Source organism: Helianthus annuus, chromosome 17 (assembly GCF_002127325.2).
Source record: "Helianthus annuus cultivar XRQ/B chromosome 17, HanXRQr2.0-SUNRISE, whole genome shotgun sequence".
Taxonomy (NCBI): Eukaryota; Viridiplantae; Streptophyta; class Magnoliopsida; order Asterales; family Asteraceae; genus Helianthus; species Helianthus annuus.
Genome location: NC_035449.2, coordinates 123,887,267 through 123,910,155, shown reverse-complemented (window position 1 = coordinate 123,910,155; position 22,889 = coordinate 123,887,267). Strand labels below are relative to the sequence as shown.

Sequence of the window (22,889 nt, the reverse complement as noted above, 5' to 3'; positions counted from 1 at the left end):
GATCCTGTCATTAGTTTCATCCTACTGCTGCATACGATCCCTCATCTGCAAAATCAAAGTAAATATATCACTAGTACTGGGAGCAGAAGAAGTTAGAGCAGAAGATGAAGGTTTAGAGAAGATAGGAGTTATTCTCTTCTCAGCATTTTTCTGAGATCCAGCTGGTGGTGGAGGCAAAGGTGGAATGCCATTAGATGAATTGACTGCAGACATCGCTGTGGAAGTATTCTTCAACGACGAAGCCATGCAACACTTCCGGAATGATCACCAACAGAAAAATTACCTTATGAATGAAGCACCAATTGCCCCACGGTGGGCGCCAAACTGTTTTGGTCAAAAATCACTTAAAGATAATGCAACCACACTTTATGTAAACGGGGAATGATGCTTGGTATGATGAACGAAGTGAAGGATCACTCAAATGTAAAATGTACAAGTGACACAAGGATTTATACGAGGAAAAAGCCCTTGATCAATGAATGATCTCCGGCATAAAAAACCTCGGGTGATGGAAACTACCGATCACCAAACTTCAATATAACAAATAATGGTTACAACTTCGGATGGTAACGAGCTAGGTACAAGGATCACTATAGTATCGTATGCTAAAGCGTGTGAGAAATGTGTGTGTTCTTACGAATGTTCAAGAGTATCATTTATACAAGTGTGTGTGGTTCTATTTTAGGCAAATCACCTAACTACTAGCTCGTTACCCCTATAGAAATAGAAGTAAATTTGGCCTAAATAATCGCCTTTGAATTGTGCCGAGTTTCCATATTTGTCATAACGTCCATCTTTGATTATGCATGTGCGAGATTAGCGTGATAGATTCCTTGTTTACGTTGCTAAGACCGGATCCAACTCGTAATTCCTGCAAGATAATATTAAGTCCAAAGAGAACAGTCGTTAGTATGAGGATCCTTGGAATGATCCGTGATCCTGATCCTGGAGCTCCTCTGAGGATCACTATCTGCCAAAGAAACAAGGATCACTTGTTAGGATCACATGTTAGGATCACATGTAAGGATCATAGGTCATAAAAATCCAGCCCTAACAACCACCATTTCTGTTGGGATCACCGATTCTGCCCCAAATACCAAAGAGAATGGTGTTTGACCAGTAGCATTCTTAGGGGTTGTCCTATCAGCCCAAAGCACATAAGGTAGCTCTTCTGCCCATTTTCCTTTCTTGGATCCAAGTTTCTTCTTCAAATTGTTGATGATGATCTTGTTGGATGACTCTGCTTGACCATTAGCTTGTGGGTGGACTGGTGTTGATGTTATCATCTTAATCCCCCAGCTGTCACAAAAGTTAGTAGTTCTGCCCCCAATAAATTGGGAACCATTATCACATATAATTTCAGAAGGAATACCAAATCTAGTTATAATATTTCTTTTAATGAAGGATATAACTTCCTTTTCTCTGACTTGGGCAAAAGCTTCAGCCTCTATCCACTTGGAGAAGTAATCAGTCATAGCAAGCATGAACACTTTCACACCAGGTGCCTTAGGGATCTTGCCAACTATATCCATGCCCCATCTCATAAATGGCCAAGAGGAGGATATAGGATGTAGAAATTCAGCCGGCTGATGAAGGATATTACTGTGTCTCTGACAAGGATCACACTTCTTGGCATACTCCACAGCATCCCTCTTCATTGTTGGCCAGCAGTATCCTGTCCTTAGGATCCTAGAGAATAATGCCCTGCCCCTAGTGTGGTTTCCACAATCTCCTTCATGGAAGTCTTTTAGAACTTCTTGAACTTCAGGATCCTCAATGCATCTCAAATATGGTCCTGCAAGAGATCGCTTATATAACATATTATTTAAGATCGTAAATTGAGATACCTTTTGTTTGAAAGCCCTAGGATTTTCTCCCATAGGAATCTCTCCTTGTTGTAAGTATCTCATAATCGGTGAAATCCATGATCCTGATCCTGAATGGGATTGAGTATCCTCACTAGGGATAATTGCAGAATCCTCTCCTATCTCCATAGCCACATGATCCTTAATGGCGGGAGCCAATATATGGATAATAGGGATACTTATATCCTCCGGGATCTTCAGGGAGGATCCTAGGTAAGCCAATGTATCAGCTTCTGTATTTTCTTCCCTTGGTACCCGTGTCAAACTAAAGGAAACAAAAGAGAGTGCCAACACTTTGACTATCTCTAAAGGAAACAAAAGAGAGTGCCAACTCTTTGACTATCTCTAAACAAAAGAGAGTGCCAACTCTTCCACATTGCTTCCACAGGATATTGTGTACCTTCATGATCCTTAACAAGGACTGTACTTACTGCTTTTGAGGATACCGCAAGGTATAAGGATAACACATCTCCTTTTTCTGGCTTCATCAAGGCCGGGGCTGAGGATAGGTAGTCTTTGAGAGCTCTTAAGGCATTTTCATGCTTCTCAGCCCACTCGAATTTCTTGTTTTTCCTTAGGATATCATAGAATTCTTTGCACTTCTCCGAGGATTTAGATATAAATCTGTTTAGAGCTGCTATCCTGCCTGTCAACCTTTGGACATCCTTTGCATTGGCAGGAGACTTGATATTCACCAAGGCTTTAATTTGTTCTGGGCTAGCTTCGATGCCTCTCTTGGTCACCATGTATCCTAAGAATTTACCTGCTTTGACACCAAAGTGACATTTTGAAGGATTAAGCTTCATGTTATATTTATCAAGGATATCAAATGCTTCCTCCAAGTCCCTCAGGTGATCCTCAGCTTTTATGGATTTCACCACCATATCATCTATGTAAACCTCCATAGTTTGTCCAATCTGGTTCTTGAACATCATATTCACCAGCCTTTGATATGTGGCACCTGCATTCCTTAATCCAAACGGCATAGCGATATAACAATATATACCGGTTGGAGTCATGAAAGCCGTATCCTCTTGGTCAGATGGTTCCATCTGGATTTGTTGGAATCCAGAGGAAGCATCCATAAAAGTCAACATTTCATGACCCGCCGTTGCATCCACCATGGAGTCAATGTGGGGTAATGGGAAAGGATCCTTGGGACATGCCTTGTTTAAATCTGTAAAATCGACACATACCCTCCACTTTCCATTCTTCTTTTGAACAACAACCACATTGGCCAACCATCTTGGATACTTGACCTCTCTAATCATACCTGCCTGGAGCAGTTTCTCTACCTCTTCCTGGATAATGGCATTCCTTTCTGGTGCAAACTTCCTCCTTTTTTGATGAATCGGCTTGAATGACCTGTCAATGCCAAGTTTATGAGTTATAATATCCTTAGATATACCTGTCATATCCTCATGCTTCCATGCAAAAGTAGTCTTCCTTCTTTTCAAGAAGGATACGAGGTCTTCTTTCATTTGGCCAAGGATCCCTGATCCGATATAGACTTTGGATTCAGGATCATCAGGATCCATGAGGATTTCTACCACATCCTGTTCTCTCGCCTCCAAGACATCCCTTGGAGGATACTTTGATTGCTATTGCTCCCTTGACTTCGAGGCTGGTTTCATCGATGAAGTGTAGCAGTTCTTAGCCTCCTGCTGATCACTATCAATTTTGACTATTCCCCAAGGACTAGGGAGCTTTACACACTGGTGGTAGGTAAATGGGGCTGCCTTCATATCGTGTATCCAAGGCCTGCCAAGGATAACATTACAACAAGATAAACAGTCAATAACACAAAATTTTTGATAAGAATGTAAGCCTTCTATATATATTGGGAGTTTAATGTCCCCCAGGGTATTCTTCATTTCGCCACTAAATCCCACAAGCACAGAGGATCTTGGTATGATATCTGATTCAGGAATACCCATTTTCTTCAGAACATCTAGCAGGATAATGTTCACTGAGCTTCCTCCGTCAATAAGGATCCTGCGGACAAAATGGTTAGAAATAAAAAGTGTAATAACTAATCCATCATGATGAGGATCCTGGATATCAACACGATCATCCTCATCGAAGGTTATAACTTTTCCCTCAGAGACACTTGATGTTCAAACAGGTCTTTCTCCATTATCCATTTTAGTTTCCTTTGCATGCCTCTTGGCTGCTGAGAAGGATGTACCGCATGTTTTGGTCAAAAATCACACAAGGATAATGCAACCAAACTTTATGTAAACGGGGAATGATGCTTGGTATGATGAACAAAGTGAAGGATCACTTAAATGTAAAATGCGCAAGTGACACAAGGATTTATACGAGGAAAAAGCCCTTGATCAATGAATGATCTCCGGCATAAAAAACCTCGGGTGATGGAAACTACCGATCACCAACTTCAATATAACAAATAAAGGTTACAACTTCGGATGGTAACGAGCTAAGTACAAGGATCACTATAGTATCGTGTGTCAAAGCGTGTGAGAAGTGTGTTCTGTCTTCCGCATGTTGAAGAGTGCTACTTATACAAGTGTGTGTGGTCGTATTTTAGGTAAATAACCTAACTATTAGCTCGTTACCCCTTCAAGAATAGAAGTAAATTTAGCCTAAATTATCGCCCTTAAATTGTGCTGAGTTTCCATATTGTTCACAACGTCCATCTTTGATTATGCATATGCCAAAGTAGCGTGACGGGTTCCTTGTTTACGTTGCTAAGAGCGGATCCTACTCCAAATTCCTGCAAGACAACATTAAATCCAAAGAGAACAATCGTTAGTATGAGGATCCCTATGATGGTCCGTGATCCTGATCCTGGAACTCTTCTGAGGATCACTATCTGCCAAAGAAACAAGGATCACTGGTTAGGATCACATGTAAGGATTATAAGTTATAAAAATCCAGCCCTAACAATTGCCCCCAAAATATAAGGAGTATTTATCTAATATAAACGAGTTATATTTTGCCGGTCTTATCTCTAACTGACTTAACGGATATATAGCCGTTACAATGGAACTATCCGTTGTGATCTGACGTCACAAAAGTGACAGCCCTGCACAAATCATCATTATAAATAGAAATAGGGATAGGATCGAATGCATTTAAATTCGAGAACTCTTCCCGTTATAACCGCGATCAGAGAATTGAACAGGTATTCCCCTTCTCCTTCTACCTTGCTTGCTCTGTTTTTCTTTTTCTTTCTATCGTCTTGAAAAGATGTTGCTCCGGAACTCCCCGCACAAGGATCCTAAGAAGAACAGTCCCTTGAAGGGTCAAGGGATCATCAAGGATTCTCCCACTGAGAGGTGTTGTTTTACCGACTCTCAGATCGACAAAATTCGTCATTGCTTTCCGGCGAACACCCTTTTCAAATCTTTTACCCCCACTGCTTTGAGTGATTTTATTTCTGATACTTGGGTAGCTTTCCCGGTTACTCCGTTCTTGATAGGATATTCGTATCCTTTTCCTCAGTTCACTCAATCCTTTTTCTCTCTCACCGGCATCTGCTATATCCAGGCCATGCCCATGATCTGGAGGGTGTTATACACCCTTGAGCGGATCATTGAACAAGAGGGGATTGACCTTGGTATGGCGGAGCTGGCTGAGATGTATGATCTTACCACTTTCGATCCCATCGTTATTTGTTTAAGCGAAAAGCTGGAGAGGATCATCCTGTCTTCAAAGTTACCAAGAACGACACGAACTGGAAGCGTCGGTTCTTTTTTGTTAGGAGAGATACCATCCCTGATGGGAAGGATCTGCCCAAAGAGTGGGCTACTCATGGTAGGATAGAGGATCCTGGAAGGATCACCATAGGACCTATCTTTTAGCATAAGGATTACTGATGTTCTGTTATTTTTTGTGCAGCTATCTCCATCTCTCATCTGAAGTTGACACCTGCTGCAAAAGAGAGACTTTTGGCCTTTAAGAAGCTTGATCCGGAGACAAGAACTTTTCAGGTTGCCATCCAGGATTCTCAAGAAGTATCCTCTGCCTCTGTCACAATGTCAAGTAAGTATCCTCATTTGAAAAGTAATTCTATGTAGGATTTTCAAGTTTAATTAGAATACTTATCTTATTTTGGTTGTGTAGGTGCCGGGAAATCCTCTAAGTCTGCTTCAAAGTTCGGTATTGATGATCTTGCTAATGTCAAATCTGCAAGGAAGAAGACTCCTGCTGCTAGCCCAACTGCTTCAGCCCCTAAAGCACCTATTAGGGGTAAAGGTAAGAAGAGAAAGGCCTCTGAGGATTTACAAGGCCTGCCCCTACTCCGCCAACAGTTTCTGGACTACTTCAACGAGGTAAGGATCACTGCCCCTGTTTGTTATCCTGACAGTTTTGAGGATCACTTGTTTCTGACGTTATGCCTTGTTTTCCTTGCAGAAATTTGCTGAGATAGAGACTTATGTTGGCCACGTCGAGGATCAAGACCGCCAAATTGCTGACCTCCAACAGATGGGTGTGCTGAAGGATCTTAAGATAGCTGATCTTGAGAAGGAGCTCCGGGCCACTAAGGATAAAGCTGCCATGATGCTGATCAATTTTGATTATGAGAAGCATGAGATCACCCAAGATGCCAAGGTCTCTGTTGTGATAACCATGTATAAGATCCAGCTGCAGATGGCTGCGGAGGCTCAGGATCCTGCCTTTGACAAGAGCACATGGGACGTGGAGGGCTGGAAGGCGAGGCTGGCAGAGTTGGAGGATGATGAGGAGGCTGAGGAGATTCCGATGCTTGAAGGTGCTGGCAAGGATCATGCTGGGGAGGCAAGTGGAGCTGGTGGTGATGGTGCAGCGAAGGATTGAGCTGCAGGATTGGGCAATGATGGAAACTTCGAGACATAGCCGGAGCCCAATTTTTTTTGTGGTTGTTGATGTTTTTAAAACAATTATGGTCTGTAATTTGAACAATAGCTTTAGGGTTTAAGGATCCAGGATCCTTTAGACAATAGGTAGGATTGCAAGTGGTGGAGGGATCCTTTGTTTGGGGGATGAAGCCATTGTGATCCTGCCGCTTTTTATTTACCTGCATGCTATGACCGCACAAACAATGGACACCCTTTGCCAACCCATGTGGACGGGCCACGTTTTGCTGGTAGAAACGTGGGTTGGCAATTTTGACAACTTTGAAGGGTTTTATACCTTTGTTAATAAAATAACTCTAATCTTTTTGGCTTATCTCGTATTGTTATCCTTTTAATTTCCAATTGTTTTGATACATGTTTGTTTGAGTAAGGAAAGTTAAGCAAACTATGTTTATGAAATTTAGGATATGATCCTGGATCAAATATCCTATAATCGAAAATTTTCAAAGTAGTTTATTTTAAGGATCATAGGTTCAGTTGTCAAAGTCTAAGGGTTATTCAGATAATGAATGAAATTAAAAATAGTTAAGGATCATACCTGAGGATCCAAGTTAGGATCCTAACCTTTAATCAGGATAACCATAAGTAAAACTTTAATGGATAATAAGGATTAAGGATCCTTAATTGTTTATCTTCGAAAACCTAAAAAAATGGAATATAACTTGGGACTAGGCCAATATAAAAGATAAGTTAGTAACTGGGGACAAGTCCAAAGGATAACTGGGGACAAGCCCAAAGGATCACTGGGGACAAGCCCGAAGGATAACTGGGGACAAGCCCGAAGGATAACTGGGGACAAGCCCAAGGATCGTATGTCAACTGGAGTATGGCCCTTACTGGCGATTATCCAAACTTAGTGACATGAAAATGCCAAAACCTTAGCTAACGTGAAAACGTTAGAAACCTTAGGAACGGATGTATGGTACGTATACCATTATACGTAGGATCCTAAGCATAGCCAGTACGACGGGGTTATCAGCCCCTGGAGTGGGTACTGGTCCCAAAGACATGAACTATACCAGGATCATCGTGCGCTACAGGCGAAAACTGGGGACAAGCCCAAGGATAACTGGGGTTGAACCCAAGGATCTGAGATGCTTTTGAAGACTATCAATAATATGCTGAGGATATCTGGACTATCAGAACTCAAATTCTCGTGAGAGGAGGATGAAGGATACATGATCCTTATCCTTAGGTAAAAATAAGAAAATGGAATAGTTTAGGATTAGGATATTACCAGAGTAAGGATCATTGACATCATTGGGATCCTTCGAGGATGCTTTCAATGTAAGGATCATATGTGCCAGGAGGATCCTGTTTACATGAAATATTTCTTTAAGTGAACAGCATTCCAGGCTCTTGGTAACAAATTTCCTTCCATGGTTAGCAATCTATATGCCCCCTTTCCTGCTTCAGCTTCAATCAAGTAAGGGCCTTCCCACTTTGGTGCCAATTTCCCATCAGCAGGATTGATGGTGTTTTGGAATGCTTTTCTCAACACCATATCCCCAACTTGAAATTTCCTTATCCTGACATTTTTGTTGTAAGTACCAGCCATTCTTTATTGGTAGCTCGCCATCCTTATCCTAGCTAGATCCCTGATTTCCTCAATAGTATCCAAGTCCTGAGCCAATTTTGCAGCATTTTCTTCAGGATCACGAGTACTTGTTCTAGCAGTTGGAACCACCATTTCTGTTGGGATCACTGCTTCTGCCCCAAACACCAAAGAGAAGGGTGTTTGACCAGTAGCATTCTTGGGAGTTGTCCTATCAGCCCAAAGCACATAAGGCAATTACTCTGCCCAATTCCCCTTCTTGGATCCAAGTTTCTTCTTCAGATTGTTGATGATGATCTTGTTGGATGATTCTGCTTGACCGTTAGCTTGTGGGTGGGCTGGTGTTGATGTTATCATCTTAATCCCCCAGCTGTCACAAAAGTTAGTAGTTTTGCTCCCAATAAATTGGGAACCATTATCACATACAATTTCAGAAGGAATGCTAAATCTAGTTATGATGTTTCTTTTAATAAAGGATATAACTTCCTTTTCTCTGACTTGGGCAAAAGCTTCAGCCTCTATCCATTTGGAGAAGTAGTCAGTCATAGCAAGCATGAATACTTTTCCACCAGGTGCCTTAGGGAGCTTGCCAACTATATCCATCCCCCATCTCATAAATGGCCAAGAGGATGGTATAGGATGTAGAAATTCAGCCGGCTGATGAAGGATATTGTTGTGTCTTTGACAAGGATCACACTTCTTAGCATACTCCATAGCATCCCTTTTCATAGTTGGCCAGTAGTATCCTGTCCTTAAGATCCTTGAGAATAATGCCCTGCCCCCAGTGTGGTTGCCACAGTCTCCTTCATAGAAGTCTTTTAAAACTTCTTGAACTTCAGGATCCTCGATACATCTTAAATATGGTCCTGCAAGAGATCGCTTATATAGCACATTATTTAAGATTGTGAATTGAGATACCTTAATCCTGAAAGCCCTAGGATTTTCTCCCATAGGAATCTCCCCGTGTTGTAAGTATCTCATGATTGGTGAGATCCATGATCCTGAATAAGATTGAGTATCCTCACTAGGGATCATTGCAGTATCCTCTTCTATTTCCATGGCCTTCTGATTTTCAATAGCAGGAGCCAGGATATGGATGATGGGGATACTTATATCCTCTGGGATCTTCAAAGATGATCCTAGATTGGCCAATGCATCAGCTTCTGTATTTTCCTCACTTGTTACCTGTGTTAAACTGAAAGAAACAAAGGAGAGTGCCAATTCTTTGACTATCTCTAAATATTTGGTTAGTTTTTCACCTTTAACAGCATAGGATCCATTAAAGTGATTGGTGATTAACAATGAATCCACGTATACCTCAAGATACCTGATCCTCATATGCTTAGCGATTTGCAAACCAGCGATTAAGGCTTCATACTCAGCCTCATTATTGGTGGCTTGGAACTCACAAGCTATGGAATGGGGTATTATGTCCCCCTGTGGCGATTTTAGTAGTATGCCGAGCCCTGTGCCTTTGACATTTGAGGATCCATCAGTATGTAGTATCCAAGGATCCTTGGTCTCATCCAGCTGCTGGACCTCCAATTCGGCTTCTTTTTGTAGATCACTACTGAAATCAGCCACAAAGTCTGCTAATGCTTGAGATTTGATGGCTGTTCTAGGCTCATATCTTATATCATGGGCACTGAGCTTTACTGCCCATTTAGCCATCCTTCCGGACATCTCTGGTTTCCTGAGGACATTCTTAATTGGAAAATTAGTTCTAACAACAATAACATGGGTTTCAAAATAATGTCTTAGTTTAGTAGATGCCATAATTAATGCAAGGATAAGTTTTTCAAGGTGTGAATACCTGGATTCAGCATTAAGTAAACTCTTACTTACATAATAGACAGGATATTGTGTACCTTCATGATCCTTAACAAGGACTGCACTTACTGCTTTTGAGGATACCGCAAGGTATAAGGATAACACATCTCCTTTTTCTGGTTTCATTAATGCTGGAGCTGAGGACATGTATGCTTTGAGGGCTTGTAAAGCATTCTCATGCTTTTCAGTCCACTCAAATTTCTTGTTCTTCCTTAGGATATCATAGAATTCCTTACACCTTTCTGAGGATTTGGATATGAATCTATTTAGAGCTGCTATCCTGCCTGTTAGCCTTTGCACATCCTTAGCGTTGGCAGGGGATTTGATATTCACCAATGCTTTGATTTGTTCCGGGCTTGCTTCAATGCCCCTCTGAGTTACCATATATCCTAAGAATTTGCCTGCTTTAACACCGAAGTGACATTTTGAAGGATTAAGCTTCATGTTATAATTATCAAGGATATCAAATGCTTCCTCCAAGTCCCTTAGGTGATCCTCAGCTTTCTTGGATTTTACGACCATATCGTCTATGTATACTTCCATAGTCTGTCCAATCTGATCTTTGAACATCATGTTTACCAGTCTTTGATATGTTGCACCTGCATTTCTTAATCCAAACGGCATAGCAATATAACAATATAAACCGGTTGGGGTCATAAAAGCCGTATCCTCTTGGTCAGATGGTTCCATCTGAATTTGTTGGAATCCAGATGATGCATCCATAAAGGTTAACAGTTCATGACCCGCCGTTGCATCCACCATGGAGTCAATGTGGGGTAATGGGAAAGGATCCTTGGGACATGCCTTATTCAAATAAGTGAAATCGACACATACCCTCCACTTTCCGTTTTTCTTTTGAACAACGACCACATTGGCTAGCCATTTTGGATACTTTACCTCTCTAATCATACCTGCTCGAAGTAATCTTTCTACTTCTTCCTGGATAATGGCATTTCTTTCCGGTGCAAACTTCCTCCTTTTTTGATGGATTGGTTTGATTGACCTGTCAATGCCAAGTTTGTGAGTTATAATATCCTTAGATATACATGTCATATCCTCATGTTTCCATGCAAAGGTAGACTTTCTTCTTTTGAGGAAGGATACTATGTCTTCTTTCATCTTGCCAAGGATCCCTGATCCGATATAGATTTTTGATTCAGGATCATTAGGATCCAAAAGGATTTCGTCCACATCCTGTTCTTTCTCCTCCAAGACATTCCTTGGAGGATACTGTAATTGCTATTGCTCCCTTGGCTTCGAGGCTGGTTTCATTGATGAGGTGTAACAATCCTTAGCCTCCTGCTGATCACTGTAGATCTTGATTATTCCCCATGGGCTAGGGAGCTTCACACATTGATGGTAAGTAGATGGGACTGCCTTCATATCATGTATCCAGGGCCTGCCAAGGATAACATTACAACAAGACAAACAGTTAATAACACAAAATTTTTGATAATTATGTAATCCTTCCGCATAGATTGGGAGTTTGATGTCCCCCCAGGGTTTTCTTAGTTTCGCCACTAAATCCTACAAGCACGGAAGATCTTGGTGTGATATCTGATTCAGGGATACCCATCTTCTTCAGAACATCAAGTTGGATAATATTCACTGAGCTTCCTCCGTCAATAAGGATCCTGCGGACAAAATGGTTAGAGATAAAGAGAGTGATGACTAGACTATCATGATGAGGATCCTGAATGTTAAAGCGATCATCCTCATCAAAGGTTATCACTTTTCCTTCCGAGACACTTGATGTTCGAATAGGTCTTTCTCCGTTATCCATTTTAGCTTCCTTTGCATGCCTTTTAGCTGCTGAGAAGGATGTACCACAGATGTCTGATCCTCCAGAAATAAAGTTGATCACTTGTGCATCCGCCGGAGGAGCTGGAGCTTTCTCAGGGATCCTTTCAGGATCCTGAGTCCTTTGCTTTTTTCTTCCAAACAACTCTTTTAAATGTCCTTTGCTTAGCAGATATCCAATTTCCTTTCTCAATGCGATGCATTCTTCAGTTAAATGCCCGAAATCCTCGTGGTATGCACACCACTTTGACTTGTCTTTAGTTCCGGCTGGTTTGTCGTTTTTTCTGGGCCATCTGGCTTTTTCTCCTAGATTCTGCATTGCAAGGATTAGTACATGATTATCAACGGAAAAACAATATTCAGAAATCGGAGGATAATCCTCATCATCCTCTTCTTGGTCAACAGAATGCACGTTCTGGTTGTTATTTCTATTGTAGGATTTGAATTTATTGCTTTTGAAAGAGGATCCTTGCTTTTCTTGTTTTGAGGATCCTATTTGTCTCTCCTGGATCCTCATGTCATCCTCTAGCCAGATGAACCTGAGTGCACGAGTTCTTACTTCATCTAGGTTCGTGCAAGGTGTCATAACAAGATCATCATAGAACAATGAATCCTTAAGCAATCCCATCTTGAAGGCTTCAACAGCTGTGGCCACATCCAAGTTAGGAATGTCCAAGGATTCTTTACTAAACTTGGTTATATAATCCCTTAATGATTCATTATGACCCTGTGTTATCCTATATAAATCACTAGTCAATCTTTCAAATTTTCTACTACAAGAGAATTGATTATTGAATAAATTAACTAAATTAGCAAATGAAGTAATAGAGTAAGGGGGAAGACTTAGCAGCCATTTAAGAGCTGATCCAGTAAGAGTGGATCCAAATCCTTTGCATAGGCATGCTTCCTTTAACTTTTCTGGAATTGGATTGATCTCCATCCTCTCCCTGTATTGTGCTATGTGTTCCTCAGGATCCGTTGTACCATCATACAGCTTCATAGTAGGGATATGGAATCTTTTGGGTATCTCAGCATCACAAATTGGTGGTGCAAAACGAGATACCTTATAGCTTCCATCTGCAATCTCCGGGATAGGTTTGACTACCCCTAGAACACTTGATATCATATCCTTTAGTTTTTGTAGTTCTCTGGCCATAGCATGATTGATACCTGTATCCTGCATGAATCCATGGTTAGTGGTAAGAGAATTATTAAAAGTGTTACCTCCCATCGGGTTCAAGTTAGGAACATTGGGTGTGAATCCATATTGCTGGGATTATGGGATGATGGATGGACCAGTGGAAGCAATGGTCTGCATTGGAATAAAATCTCCTTGATGGACATCTGGACTTCCTGTTTGCAAATTCTTCAAGGATCCTGGTATCTGAAGGGATCCCTGAACCTGGGATGATCCTGGAACGAAGGAGGATCCTTGAACCTGGGATAATCCTGGAACGAAGGAGGATCCTTGAATCTGGGATAATCCTGGACGGAAGGAGGATCCTTGAACCTGGGATAATCCTGGAACGAAGGAGGATCCTTGAACCTGGGATAATCCTGGAACGAAGGAGGATCCTGAGTTCATGAAGGATCCCATATGCTGAGTATAGGATCCTGCCGGTTGGAAATATGATCCTGATGCCTGAGTCACTATTGCTGAGCTGAGGTGCAATCCTTTTGGTCCTCCTATATGTTGAATGCCTGGGACCTCTAATGGTTGAGAAGTAACCATCGGAGTATCAAAATTCAAAGATTTGGGCATCAGTGGGGAATGATCCTCTGCCGTTTTCTTTTGCCTTTTGAGATCTCCGATTTCCTTGAGGATCCTGTCATTAGTTTCATCCTGTTGCTGCATACGATCCCTCATCTGCAAAATCAAAGTAAATATATCACTAGTACTGGGAATAGAGGAAGTTAGAGCAGAAGATGATGGTTTAGAGGAGATAGGAGTCGGTCTCTTCTCAGCATTTTTCTGAGATCCAGCTGGTGGTGGAGGCAAAGGTGGAATGCCATTAGATGAATTGACTGCAGACATCGCTGTGGAAGTATTCTTCAACGATGAAGCCATGCAACACTTCCGGAATGATCACCAACAGAAAATTTTCTTATGAATGAAGCACCAATTGCCCCACGGTGGGCGCCAAACTGTTTTGGTCAAAAATCACACAAGGATAATGCAACCAAACTTTATGTAAAAGGGGAATGATGCTTGGTATGATGAACAAAGTGAAGGACCACTTAAATGTAAAATGCACAAGTGACACAAGGATTTATACGAGGAAAAAGCCCTTGATCAATGAATGATCTCCGGCATAAAAAACCTCGGGTGATGGAAACTACCGATCACCAAACTTCAATATAACAAATAAAGGTTACAACTTCGGATGGTAACGAGCTAAGTACAAGGATCACTATAGTATCGTGTGTCAAAGCGTGTGAGAAGTGTGTTATGTCTTCCGAATGTTGAAGAGTGCTACTTATACAAGTGTGTGTGGTCGTATTTTAGGTAAATAACCTAACTATTAGCTCGTTACCCCTTCAAGAATAGAAGTAAATTTAGCCTAAATTATCGCCCTTAAATTGTGCTGAGTTTCCATATTGTTCACAACGTCCATCTTTGATTATGCATATGCCAAAGTAGCGTGACGGGTTCCTTGTTTACGTTGCTAAGAGCGGATCCTACTCCAAATTCCTGCAAGACAACATTAAATCCAAAGAGAACAATCGTTAGTATGAGGATCCCTATGATGGTCCGTGATCCTGATCCTGGAACTCTTATGAGGATCATTATCTGCCAAAGAAACAAGGATCACTGGTTAGGATCACATGTAAGGATTATAAGTTATAAAAATCCAGCCCTAACACCGCAAATATCTGATCCTCCGGAAATGAAGTTTATCACTTGTGCATCTGCTGGAGGGGCCGGAGCTTTCTCGGGGATCCTCTCAGGATCCTGAGTCTTTGGCTTTTTTCTGCCCAGTAACTCTTTTAAATGCCCCTTGCTCAACAAGTATCCAATTTCCTTTCTCAATGCAATGCATTCTTCTGTTAGATGTCCAAAATCTTCATGGTAAGCACACCACTTGGATTTATCTTTGGTTGCACCCGGTCTATCATTTTTTCTTGGCCATCTGGCTTTATCTCCTAAATTCTGCATCGCAAGTATCAGTTCATTGTTATCAATAGAAAAACAATATTCAGAAATTGGAGGATAATCTTCATCATCCTCTTCTTGATCAACAGCATGCACGTTCTGGTTATCAGATCTATTATAGGATCTGAACTTGTTATTCTTAAATGAGGATCCTTGCTTGTCTTGCTTTGAGGATCCTGCCAGTCTCTCCTGAATCCTCTTGTCATCCTCTAATCTGATGAACCTGAGTGCCTGAGTTCTTACCTCATCGAGGTTCCTGCAAGGTGTCATAACAAGATCATCATAAAACAACGAGTCCCTAAGCAATCCCATTTTGAAGGCTTCAACAGCCGTGGCTATATCCAAATTGGGAATGTCTAAGGATTCTTTACTAAATTTGGTTATGTAATCCCTTAATGATTCATTATGACCTTGGGTTATCCTATATAGATCACTAGTTAATCGCTCAAACTTTCTACTACAAGAAAATTGACTATTGAACAAGTTAACTAGATTAGCAAATGAGGTAATAGAGTAAGGGGGGAGACTTAGCAGCCATTTGAGAGCTGATCCAGTAAGAGTGGATCCAAATCCCTTGCACAGGCATGCTTCCTTTAACCTTTCTGGGATTGGATTGATCTCCATCCTCTCCCTGTATTGTGCTATGTGCTCCTCAGGATCTGTCGAACCATCATACAGCTTCATGGTTGGAACATGGAACCTTTTGGGTATCTCAGCATCACAGATTTGTGGTGCAAAACGAGATATTCTATGACTTCCATCTGCAATCTCCGGGATATGTTTGACCACTCCTGGAACACTTGATATCATATCCTTCAATTTTTGCAACTCTCTGGCCATGGCATGGTTGATACCTGTATCCTGCATGGATCCATGGTTAGTCGTAAGAGAATTATTAAACATGTTACCTCCCTTTGGGTTTAAGTGAGGGACACTGGATGTGAATCCAAATTGCTGGGACTCTGGAATGATGGAGGGGCCAGTAGAAGCAATGGTTTGCATGGGAATAAAATCTCCTTGATGGACGTCAGAACTTCCTGTTTGCAAGCTCCTCAAGGATCCTGGCATCTGGAAGGATCCCTGAAACTGGGATGATCCTGGAACGAAGGAGGATCCTTGAACCTGGGATGATCCCGGGACAAAGGAGGATCCTTGCACCTGGGATGATCCTGGAACAAAGGATGATCCTTGAACCTGGGATGATCCTGGAACTAGGGAGGATCCTTGAACCTGGAATGATCCTGGAACAAAGGAGGATCCTTGAACTTGGGATGATCCTGGAACAAAGGAGGATCCTTGAACCTGGGATGATCCTGGAACGAAGGAAGATCCTTGACTCTGCTGCACTCCTGAGTAAGCCCCTGAATTCATGAAGGATCCCATATGCTGCGGATAGGATCCTGTTGGCTGGAAATATGGGCCTAATGCCTGAGTCATTATTGCTGAGCCGTAGTGCACTTCTTTCGGTCCACCTACATAGTGAACATCTAGAACCATCGATGGCTGAGAAGTGATCACTGGAGTGTCAAAATTCAATGATATGGGCACCAACGGGGAGTGATCCTCTGCCGCTTTCTTTTGTTTCTTGAGATCTCCGATTTCCTTGAGGATCCTATCGTTGGTCTCATCCTGCCGCTGAATACGATCCTTCATCTGCAAAATCAAAGTAAACATATCACTAGTAGTGGGAGTAGAAGAAGTTGGAGCAGAAGAAGTTGGAGGTTTAGAGAAAATGGGAGTTGGTCTCTTCTCAGCATTTTTCTGAGATCCAGCAGGTGGTGGAGGCAGAGGTGGAATGCCCTGAGATGAATTGACCGCAGACATTGCCGTAGAAGTACTCTTCAATGATGAAGCCATGTATTCGTTTGCAATGAACCGGAATGATCACCAACATAAAACTTTCTTAGAAATGAAGCACCAATTGCCCTACGGTGGGTGCCAAACTGTTTTGGTCAAAAATCTGATGAGGATATTGCAACCAAACTCTATGTACGGGGAATGATGCTTGAAATGAAGAAGTGTGATGAGGATCACTATGAAATAAATTGCAAGAACAACACCAGGATTTATACGAGGAAAAAGCCCTTGATCTTTAGAAGATCTCCGGCATAAAAAACCTCGGGTGATGGAAACTACCGATCACCAAGCTCAAATATAACAAAAAATGTTTACAACTTCGGATAGTGACGAGCTAAGTACAAGGATCACTATGTTTAGTTATGTGAAAGTGTAAGAAATGTGAAGTGTTTGCCGAGAGCTTCTTGATTGCCAGTATGCGAGTGTATGTGTAAGCAAAAAATAGCTAGGTGTTCTAATTTTAGCTCGTCACCCCATTAAATATGAAAGTTAAACTAAGCTAACTAACTGCCCGACTTTTGTGCCATTCCCCCACGTTCTTCCACAACGTCCATCTTCGTTCAAAAGGCTGCGAAATACCCGGGGAATATTCCGATGCAACGTTACCAGGACCAGGTCAAGCTTAACACTCCTGCAAAATAATACAAAATACAAAGAAACAACCGTTAGTATGAGGATCCTTTAGGTGATCCATGATCCTTAAGGTGATCCATGATCCTGCTCCCTAAAGCTCCTCTAAGGATCACTGCCTGTCACGGAAATAAGGATCACTACTAGGATAACAAGTAAGGATCACTAACTGATAGAAAATCCTCCCCTAACACCACCTAACATATCCACCACTACCACCAAACCATCATTGTCACCATCATCATGCCACCACCACGCTATCCTTAATCTACCACCATCACTGTTACCACCACCACGCCACCATCAACCTGCCACCATCATTGTTGCCACCATCAACCCGCCACCACCATTGTTACCACTGCAACCAAGCCACTGCGCTCACCACCACCAAACCACCATTGTTTAATGAAACCTTAAAACCACCACCAACCACCACCACCACCAACCACTACCACCACACAGCCACCACCACAAAACAATTATCGCCACACCAACCTCCATCTCCATCGCACAACCATAACCACAAAACAACCGTCGCCACACCAACCTCCGTCTCTATCGCACAACCATAACCACAAAACAACCGGCTTCCTTGTGCATATCAGAGATCTGGGCATGAGTGGTGGGGTGGGGGTGGGCAGGAATGATGACGGTATGAAGAGGTCAAAGAGAGGGGGGAGGGTGGTAGGGTGGGGTTGGGTTGGGTAAGAGGGTTTTGTAAATAGTTTTATTTCTTTATATTTTAATGTAAAAAGGGAATAAAAATATCAAAAAACACAAATAAATGGTAGAATATCCCAGCTAACTCTGAGTTAACTTTAATTTTAAACAGAGTTAGCAAAGTGGATGGAACTGCCAAAAAACGCAAACCTGAATTGTCCAGTTGAAAAAAAAAAATCCTTTCTTGGATGAGTGTGACAAATTTGTTCAAACCTCATGTACGATTTTAGCATTTTACTCTGTTAATTATTAACCATACTGTAAAATATAATAATTCAGGTAAATCCTTTATCTTTTTGACAAAAGATCAAATACAAATACAAATACGGTTATCGTACAAAACGTACGAATGGCATGGAAAAGTAAAAAAGGGCGGTGATATTTTCGTAATTATTCTATTAGTAGGGTAATTATCAAAAGTAGAGTAATTATGATTCACGTGTAGAGTGATTTTGAATGACTAGTTGTTTGATGCACTTGTAGAGTAATTTTGAATGACTAGTTGTTTGATGCATTTGTAGAGTAATTTTGAATGATATCTTGTAGTAGTGTATTTATCATACCCTGACTTGCAGCGGATTAGGTGACCGAGGCATGATTGATTGTTCATAGGTTATGACAACATATATAAAAGTTGAAATATTATTTATATTCTAATTTAAACCATGTTACAAAACATTAATTCAAGTAATCTTCAAAAACAAACATAACATAACAATATTCATTCTATTTTGCAAGGGTGCGTCCCTACGTATCATCGTCAACTTCTTCAAACCTAATCACCTATATCATGTGTAAAAGTAGTTATTGGATCAACATAAGTTGGTGAGTAAATCTAATGTTTTGATAAAAAACTGTTTATTTCGATTAAAAAGGGTTAGCATGCAATTCACCGATAATTAAATGGTAAACAAAACTCATACTAACAAGTTAATCCAACACAACCAACACGATTATATGAATCTAAAATAAACATAACAGATATACTGAAACTGTAAATAAGAGACTCAAGCCCACCGACGACCGAATGTAAAGGTGGTGGCGATACATGGCTACAACTCATGGTCGTGGGGAACCTAGTAAGCCTGATGGCTCCATATGAAAATGATTAGCAATAATGATTAGTAACAATGGTTAGTAACACGAACAATGAAAAAATAATAACTACTACATAATCATTGTTAGGATCTGAGTTTCTTTAGATTGTGTTTGTTTGAATTAATTGAAGTAAAATGAAATAACAGAGATGTAGTAATTGCAGCGGAAATAACAATCAAACTTTGTAAACACAATCAAGGAAGAAAAGTTTAAGCAAACATGTTTTTCATTGAATCGAATGATTGTATCTAATTACAACAATCAAAACAATTTGCATCCATACACAAGACTCCCCATCAGCCTGAGCTCAGTAATTTGTTCGTACAGAATGACTTTAGTGGAAAGAGCTAATGGAACAGTACAGAGTATTGTTCTATTTATAGTACAGCCCAAACAACTAAGCATCTTTGCTAACGTCACCATGAAAGTGACATCTAACCTCCTAACAAACTATAAATATTGTTCTATACAAACACTGATAACATAAACACTGATTACATTAAACTACTGATTCTTCATTCCACTTTTGTAGCCTAAGCACTAATGTTGAGCGTCAGTGCTTTCTTCATAAGATGATCAGTTCTTTGGATGAACAGAGCTTTGGTCTTCAACAGTATTTAGGAGGCATCAGTTGATTGAGCTTCAGTGCTTTAGCTAACAGTTGTTGTGCTGATCAGTTCTTGTAATCTATCAGGTGTTTAGATAACCACTGTCAAGGGGAGAATCTTTGTACAAGCACCGCTTATGAATATCAACTGTTCTAAACCTGTTTTGGCTTTCCTTATCATCTGTTCTTTTATGGGTTTGAAAGCATGAACCAACAATCTCCCCCTAGAACAGATGATGCCAAAACTCTTCATTATTCAAGATCTTTATCGTCTCATCAACATTTCCCTAACTTGTCCCTTGAATTGAACTTCAAAGTTCAGGGAATCTTCATCATCCTCATCCCTGCAAAGTTGAAGCTCTAAGAGATCTTGGAGGTCAGCTACACTCAGGCCTAGTGCATCCTCCCTTGATATGTGCTTAACTTCTCCACTGGACTTGAGCAAGGTCAATACGTGGGTCTTTTGATCAGACTTCCACTTTAGTATTTTTGAGTTCAGTGGGTTTCTTGGGAGAGATTTTATTTTTTATGAGTTTGGTGATGGAGGCCTGCTCATGAATCTTTTAGCTATTTCCTGTAGCTTTGCTGAGTCAGGGTTGTCTTGAATCATCTGCTTGATGGCCGTTTTCATGATGTCAGCTTCTCTTTCTGCATCTTCTTCTTCATCAATCTGCTTTTGCCTTTTTCTTTGATTTAAGGCAATGATGGAGGTGTCAGATGATGTGAACAAAGTTTTCAAAGAGAGGGCCTGCTGCTGTGGCTCATCAGCTTTCTTGTCTCTGTATGCTGGTTTTTTGGAACAGTGGGATCTGTCTCTCTTCTTTTTTCAAGCTTTTCATACACCATGTCAGTGTACTGCCTAGACCATTTTGATATGGCCTTTGCTGTACCATATTTTGCTGCAACCAAATCTTGCTTCTTTTTTTTGTATTCCAAGGTAAGATCTGCAATAGCCTTTTTGTACTTATTCCAATTTGGTGCAGATCTTTTCATACCTAGATCATTTCTAATTCTTTTAATTCTACTTGCTTCAGCTTTAAGTGCAATGAGTGGCCAGTCTTTGAATTGTTCAACCTTGGCAGGATAGAACTTGTCTCTCATGATCAGCTCTAAAAGATCTTTTCTCATCTCCTTTTTTAGGTGAGGATTTGGTGGTAAGTTAGACATCTCTTTGCTTAAGTCTCTTGCATAATCTTCCAATTTCTTGACTTTACTTAGTAAAAGTTGCATTCGACTTGAGATGCTATTATCACTTTCTCCCTGACCTTCATACTTAGCTTGTAATTCTGCCTGCTTTACTTTGAGTTTTAAGTACTCATCCAAGTTCTTTGGAGGTCTAAAACCACAGAGAGAAGGGAATTTTCTTTTGCCAGGATCATCCACTTTGTAGAATTTCCTCATTTCATTTTTTACTGTAGGCAATTCCAGTGGGTAGTTTGTTGCTAATGGAACAACCCTTGCAGGATCATGTCCTTCAAATGTTTGAAGTAGTGGATAGCTGACTAACAGCTGTTGAAACAACTGGTGTCTCAACCACTGCTGTCATTACAATTGTTGAAGTGTCAATTGTTGTCTTCTACTTTTTAGCAGGTGGTTTTTGTGGTGAAGGTGTAGTTTTTGGTGTAGCTGTGGGTGGTTTTTCTGATTCACCAGTGGTTTTGAGACCAGCAGTGCTTGGCTTTTTAGGTGTTTGTTTTTGTGGTGGTGGTTTGGAGAATTTGGCAAGTGGTGGCTTAATGCATTTCCTTCTGGTGGAAGTGCCAATATTCTGAGTCTTTATTTCCCATTCTTTTCTTTCTTTTTGTTCCTTTCTCCACTGGCTTTCATTCGTTTCATTTTGATTTTGAATTGTCTTTCTATTTTTCTCCACTTCATCTGCAAGTTTATTTAGGGTTTCATCAAGTCCCTTTTCCTTAACAGGTGTTTCAGCAGTGGTAGTTTCAGAAGACTTCTTTTTAGTTTCTGGATTTTGATTTGGCTTTTGCCTGGGAGTAGGTCTGCCAAAATTCTTCATGTCATGTTTCTCCCCCTTTTTGGCACCATCTTGATCACATCATCTTTGTAGATAGATGCGGGGGCAGAGCCAGTAATTTGAACCAAAGCCTCTTTGATGGCTTTTATGTCAGCCTGAGTGTCCTTGTATCATGCATCAACCATATTTCTGAGAATTGCTAATTGATGGTTGTGCTGAGTTTCTGCAAGTTCTCTTTGAGCTTTAATGATTGGTTGAACTGCATTCCAGAGCTCTTGAGAATACTGTTGCGGTGTAGGTTAACTTTTGGAAACTTCAACCAACTATTTGATCATATCTTGCATGTTGTTAACAGTGGTTTCAATTATATTGAGTCTCTCCGTCAATTCCTAATATCTTAAACCATCACCCAAGTTGATGGGATCATCTAATTTCCCACCAGCAGTGGTTGTATCAGCAGTTGGACCAGGAGTTGCCCCTTGTTCTTGGTACTGGGGACTTCCCTCTGCAGTAGATACCTTAGTAAACACACCAGTGGTTAATTGAAACACACTAGTGGATACCTTGATAGCATCAGCAGTGGATGCCTTCAAGGGAGTCTGATTGATGTAGCTACTGTCCAGGTGCAGATCAGTGGATCCAACACCTGTAGTAGCTGCTCCACTTGAACTACTTACAGGAATTTCAAGAAACTCCTGTAGCGTAACCTCCTCAACTGTTTGTGGGATAACCAATTGAGTTGTTTCAGACATAGCCATTGTTGTGGTTATACTCTCAGCTATGTGTTGGTGAGAGGGGTTGTTTTGTGTCTGAAGCTCAATGGCATCAAACAGAGGTATGATGGATGGTGGAATTTGTGAAGTGAGTATAGGTGTGGAAAGAGAATTTGCCCTGAGAGTAGGGCTATTGAACATACTCTCAAGTGAGGGTAATGTATCA

The 22,889-nt window shown here is 40.9% G+C and overlaps 1 protein-coding gene across 1 annotated transcript; it reads right to left on the bottom strand.

Annotated features, from left to right (window-relative positions):
• Window positions 1-21,554: 21,554 nt before the first annotated feature.
• LOC110924625 (histone H1-I-like) lies at window positions 21,555-21,992 on the bottom strand. Its single transcript, XM_022168617.1, has one exon. It carries the CDS (start codon window positions 21,990-21,992, stop codon window positions 21,555-21,557), a length of 438 nt encoding a protein of 145 aa, XP_022024309.1.
• Window positions 21,993-22,889: the final 897 nt, after the last annotated feature.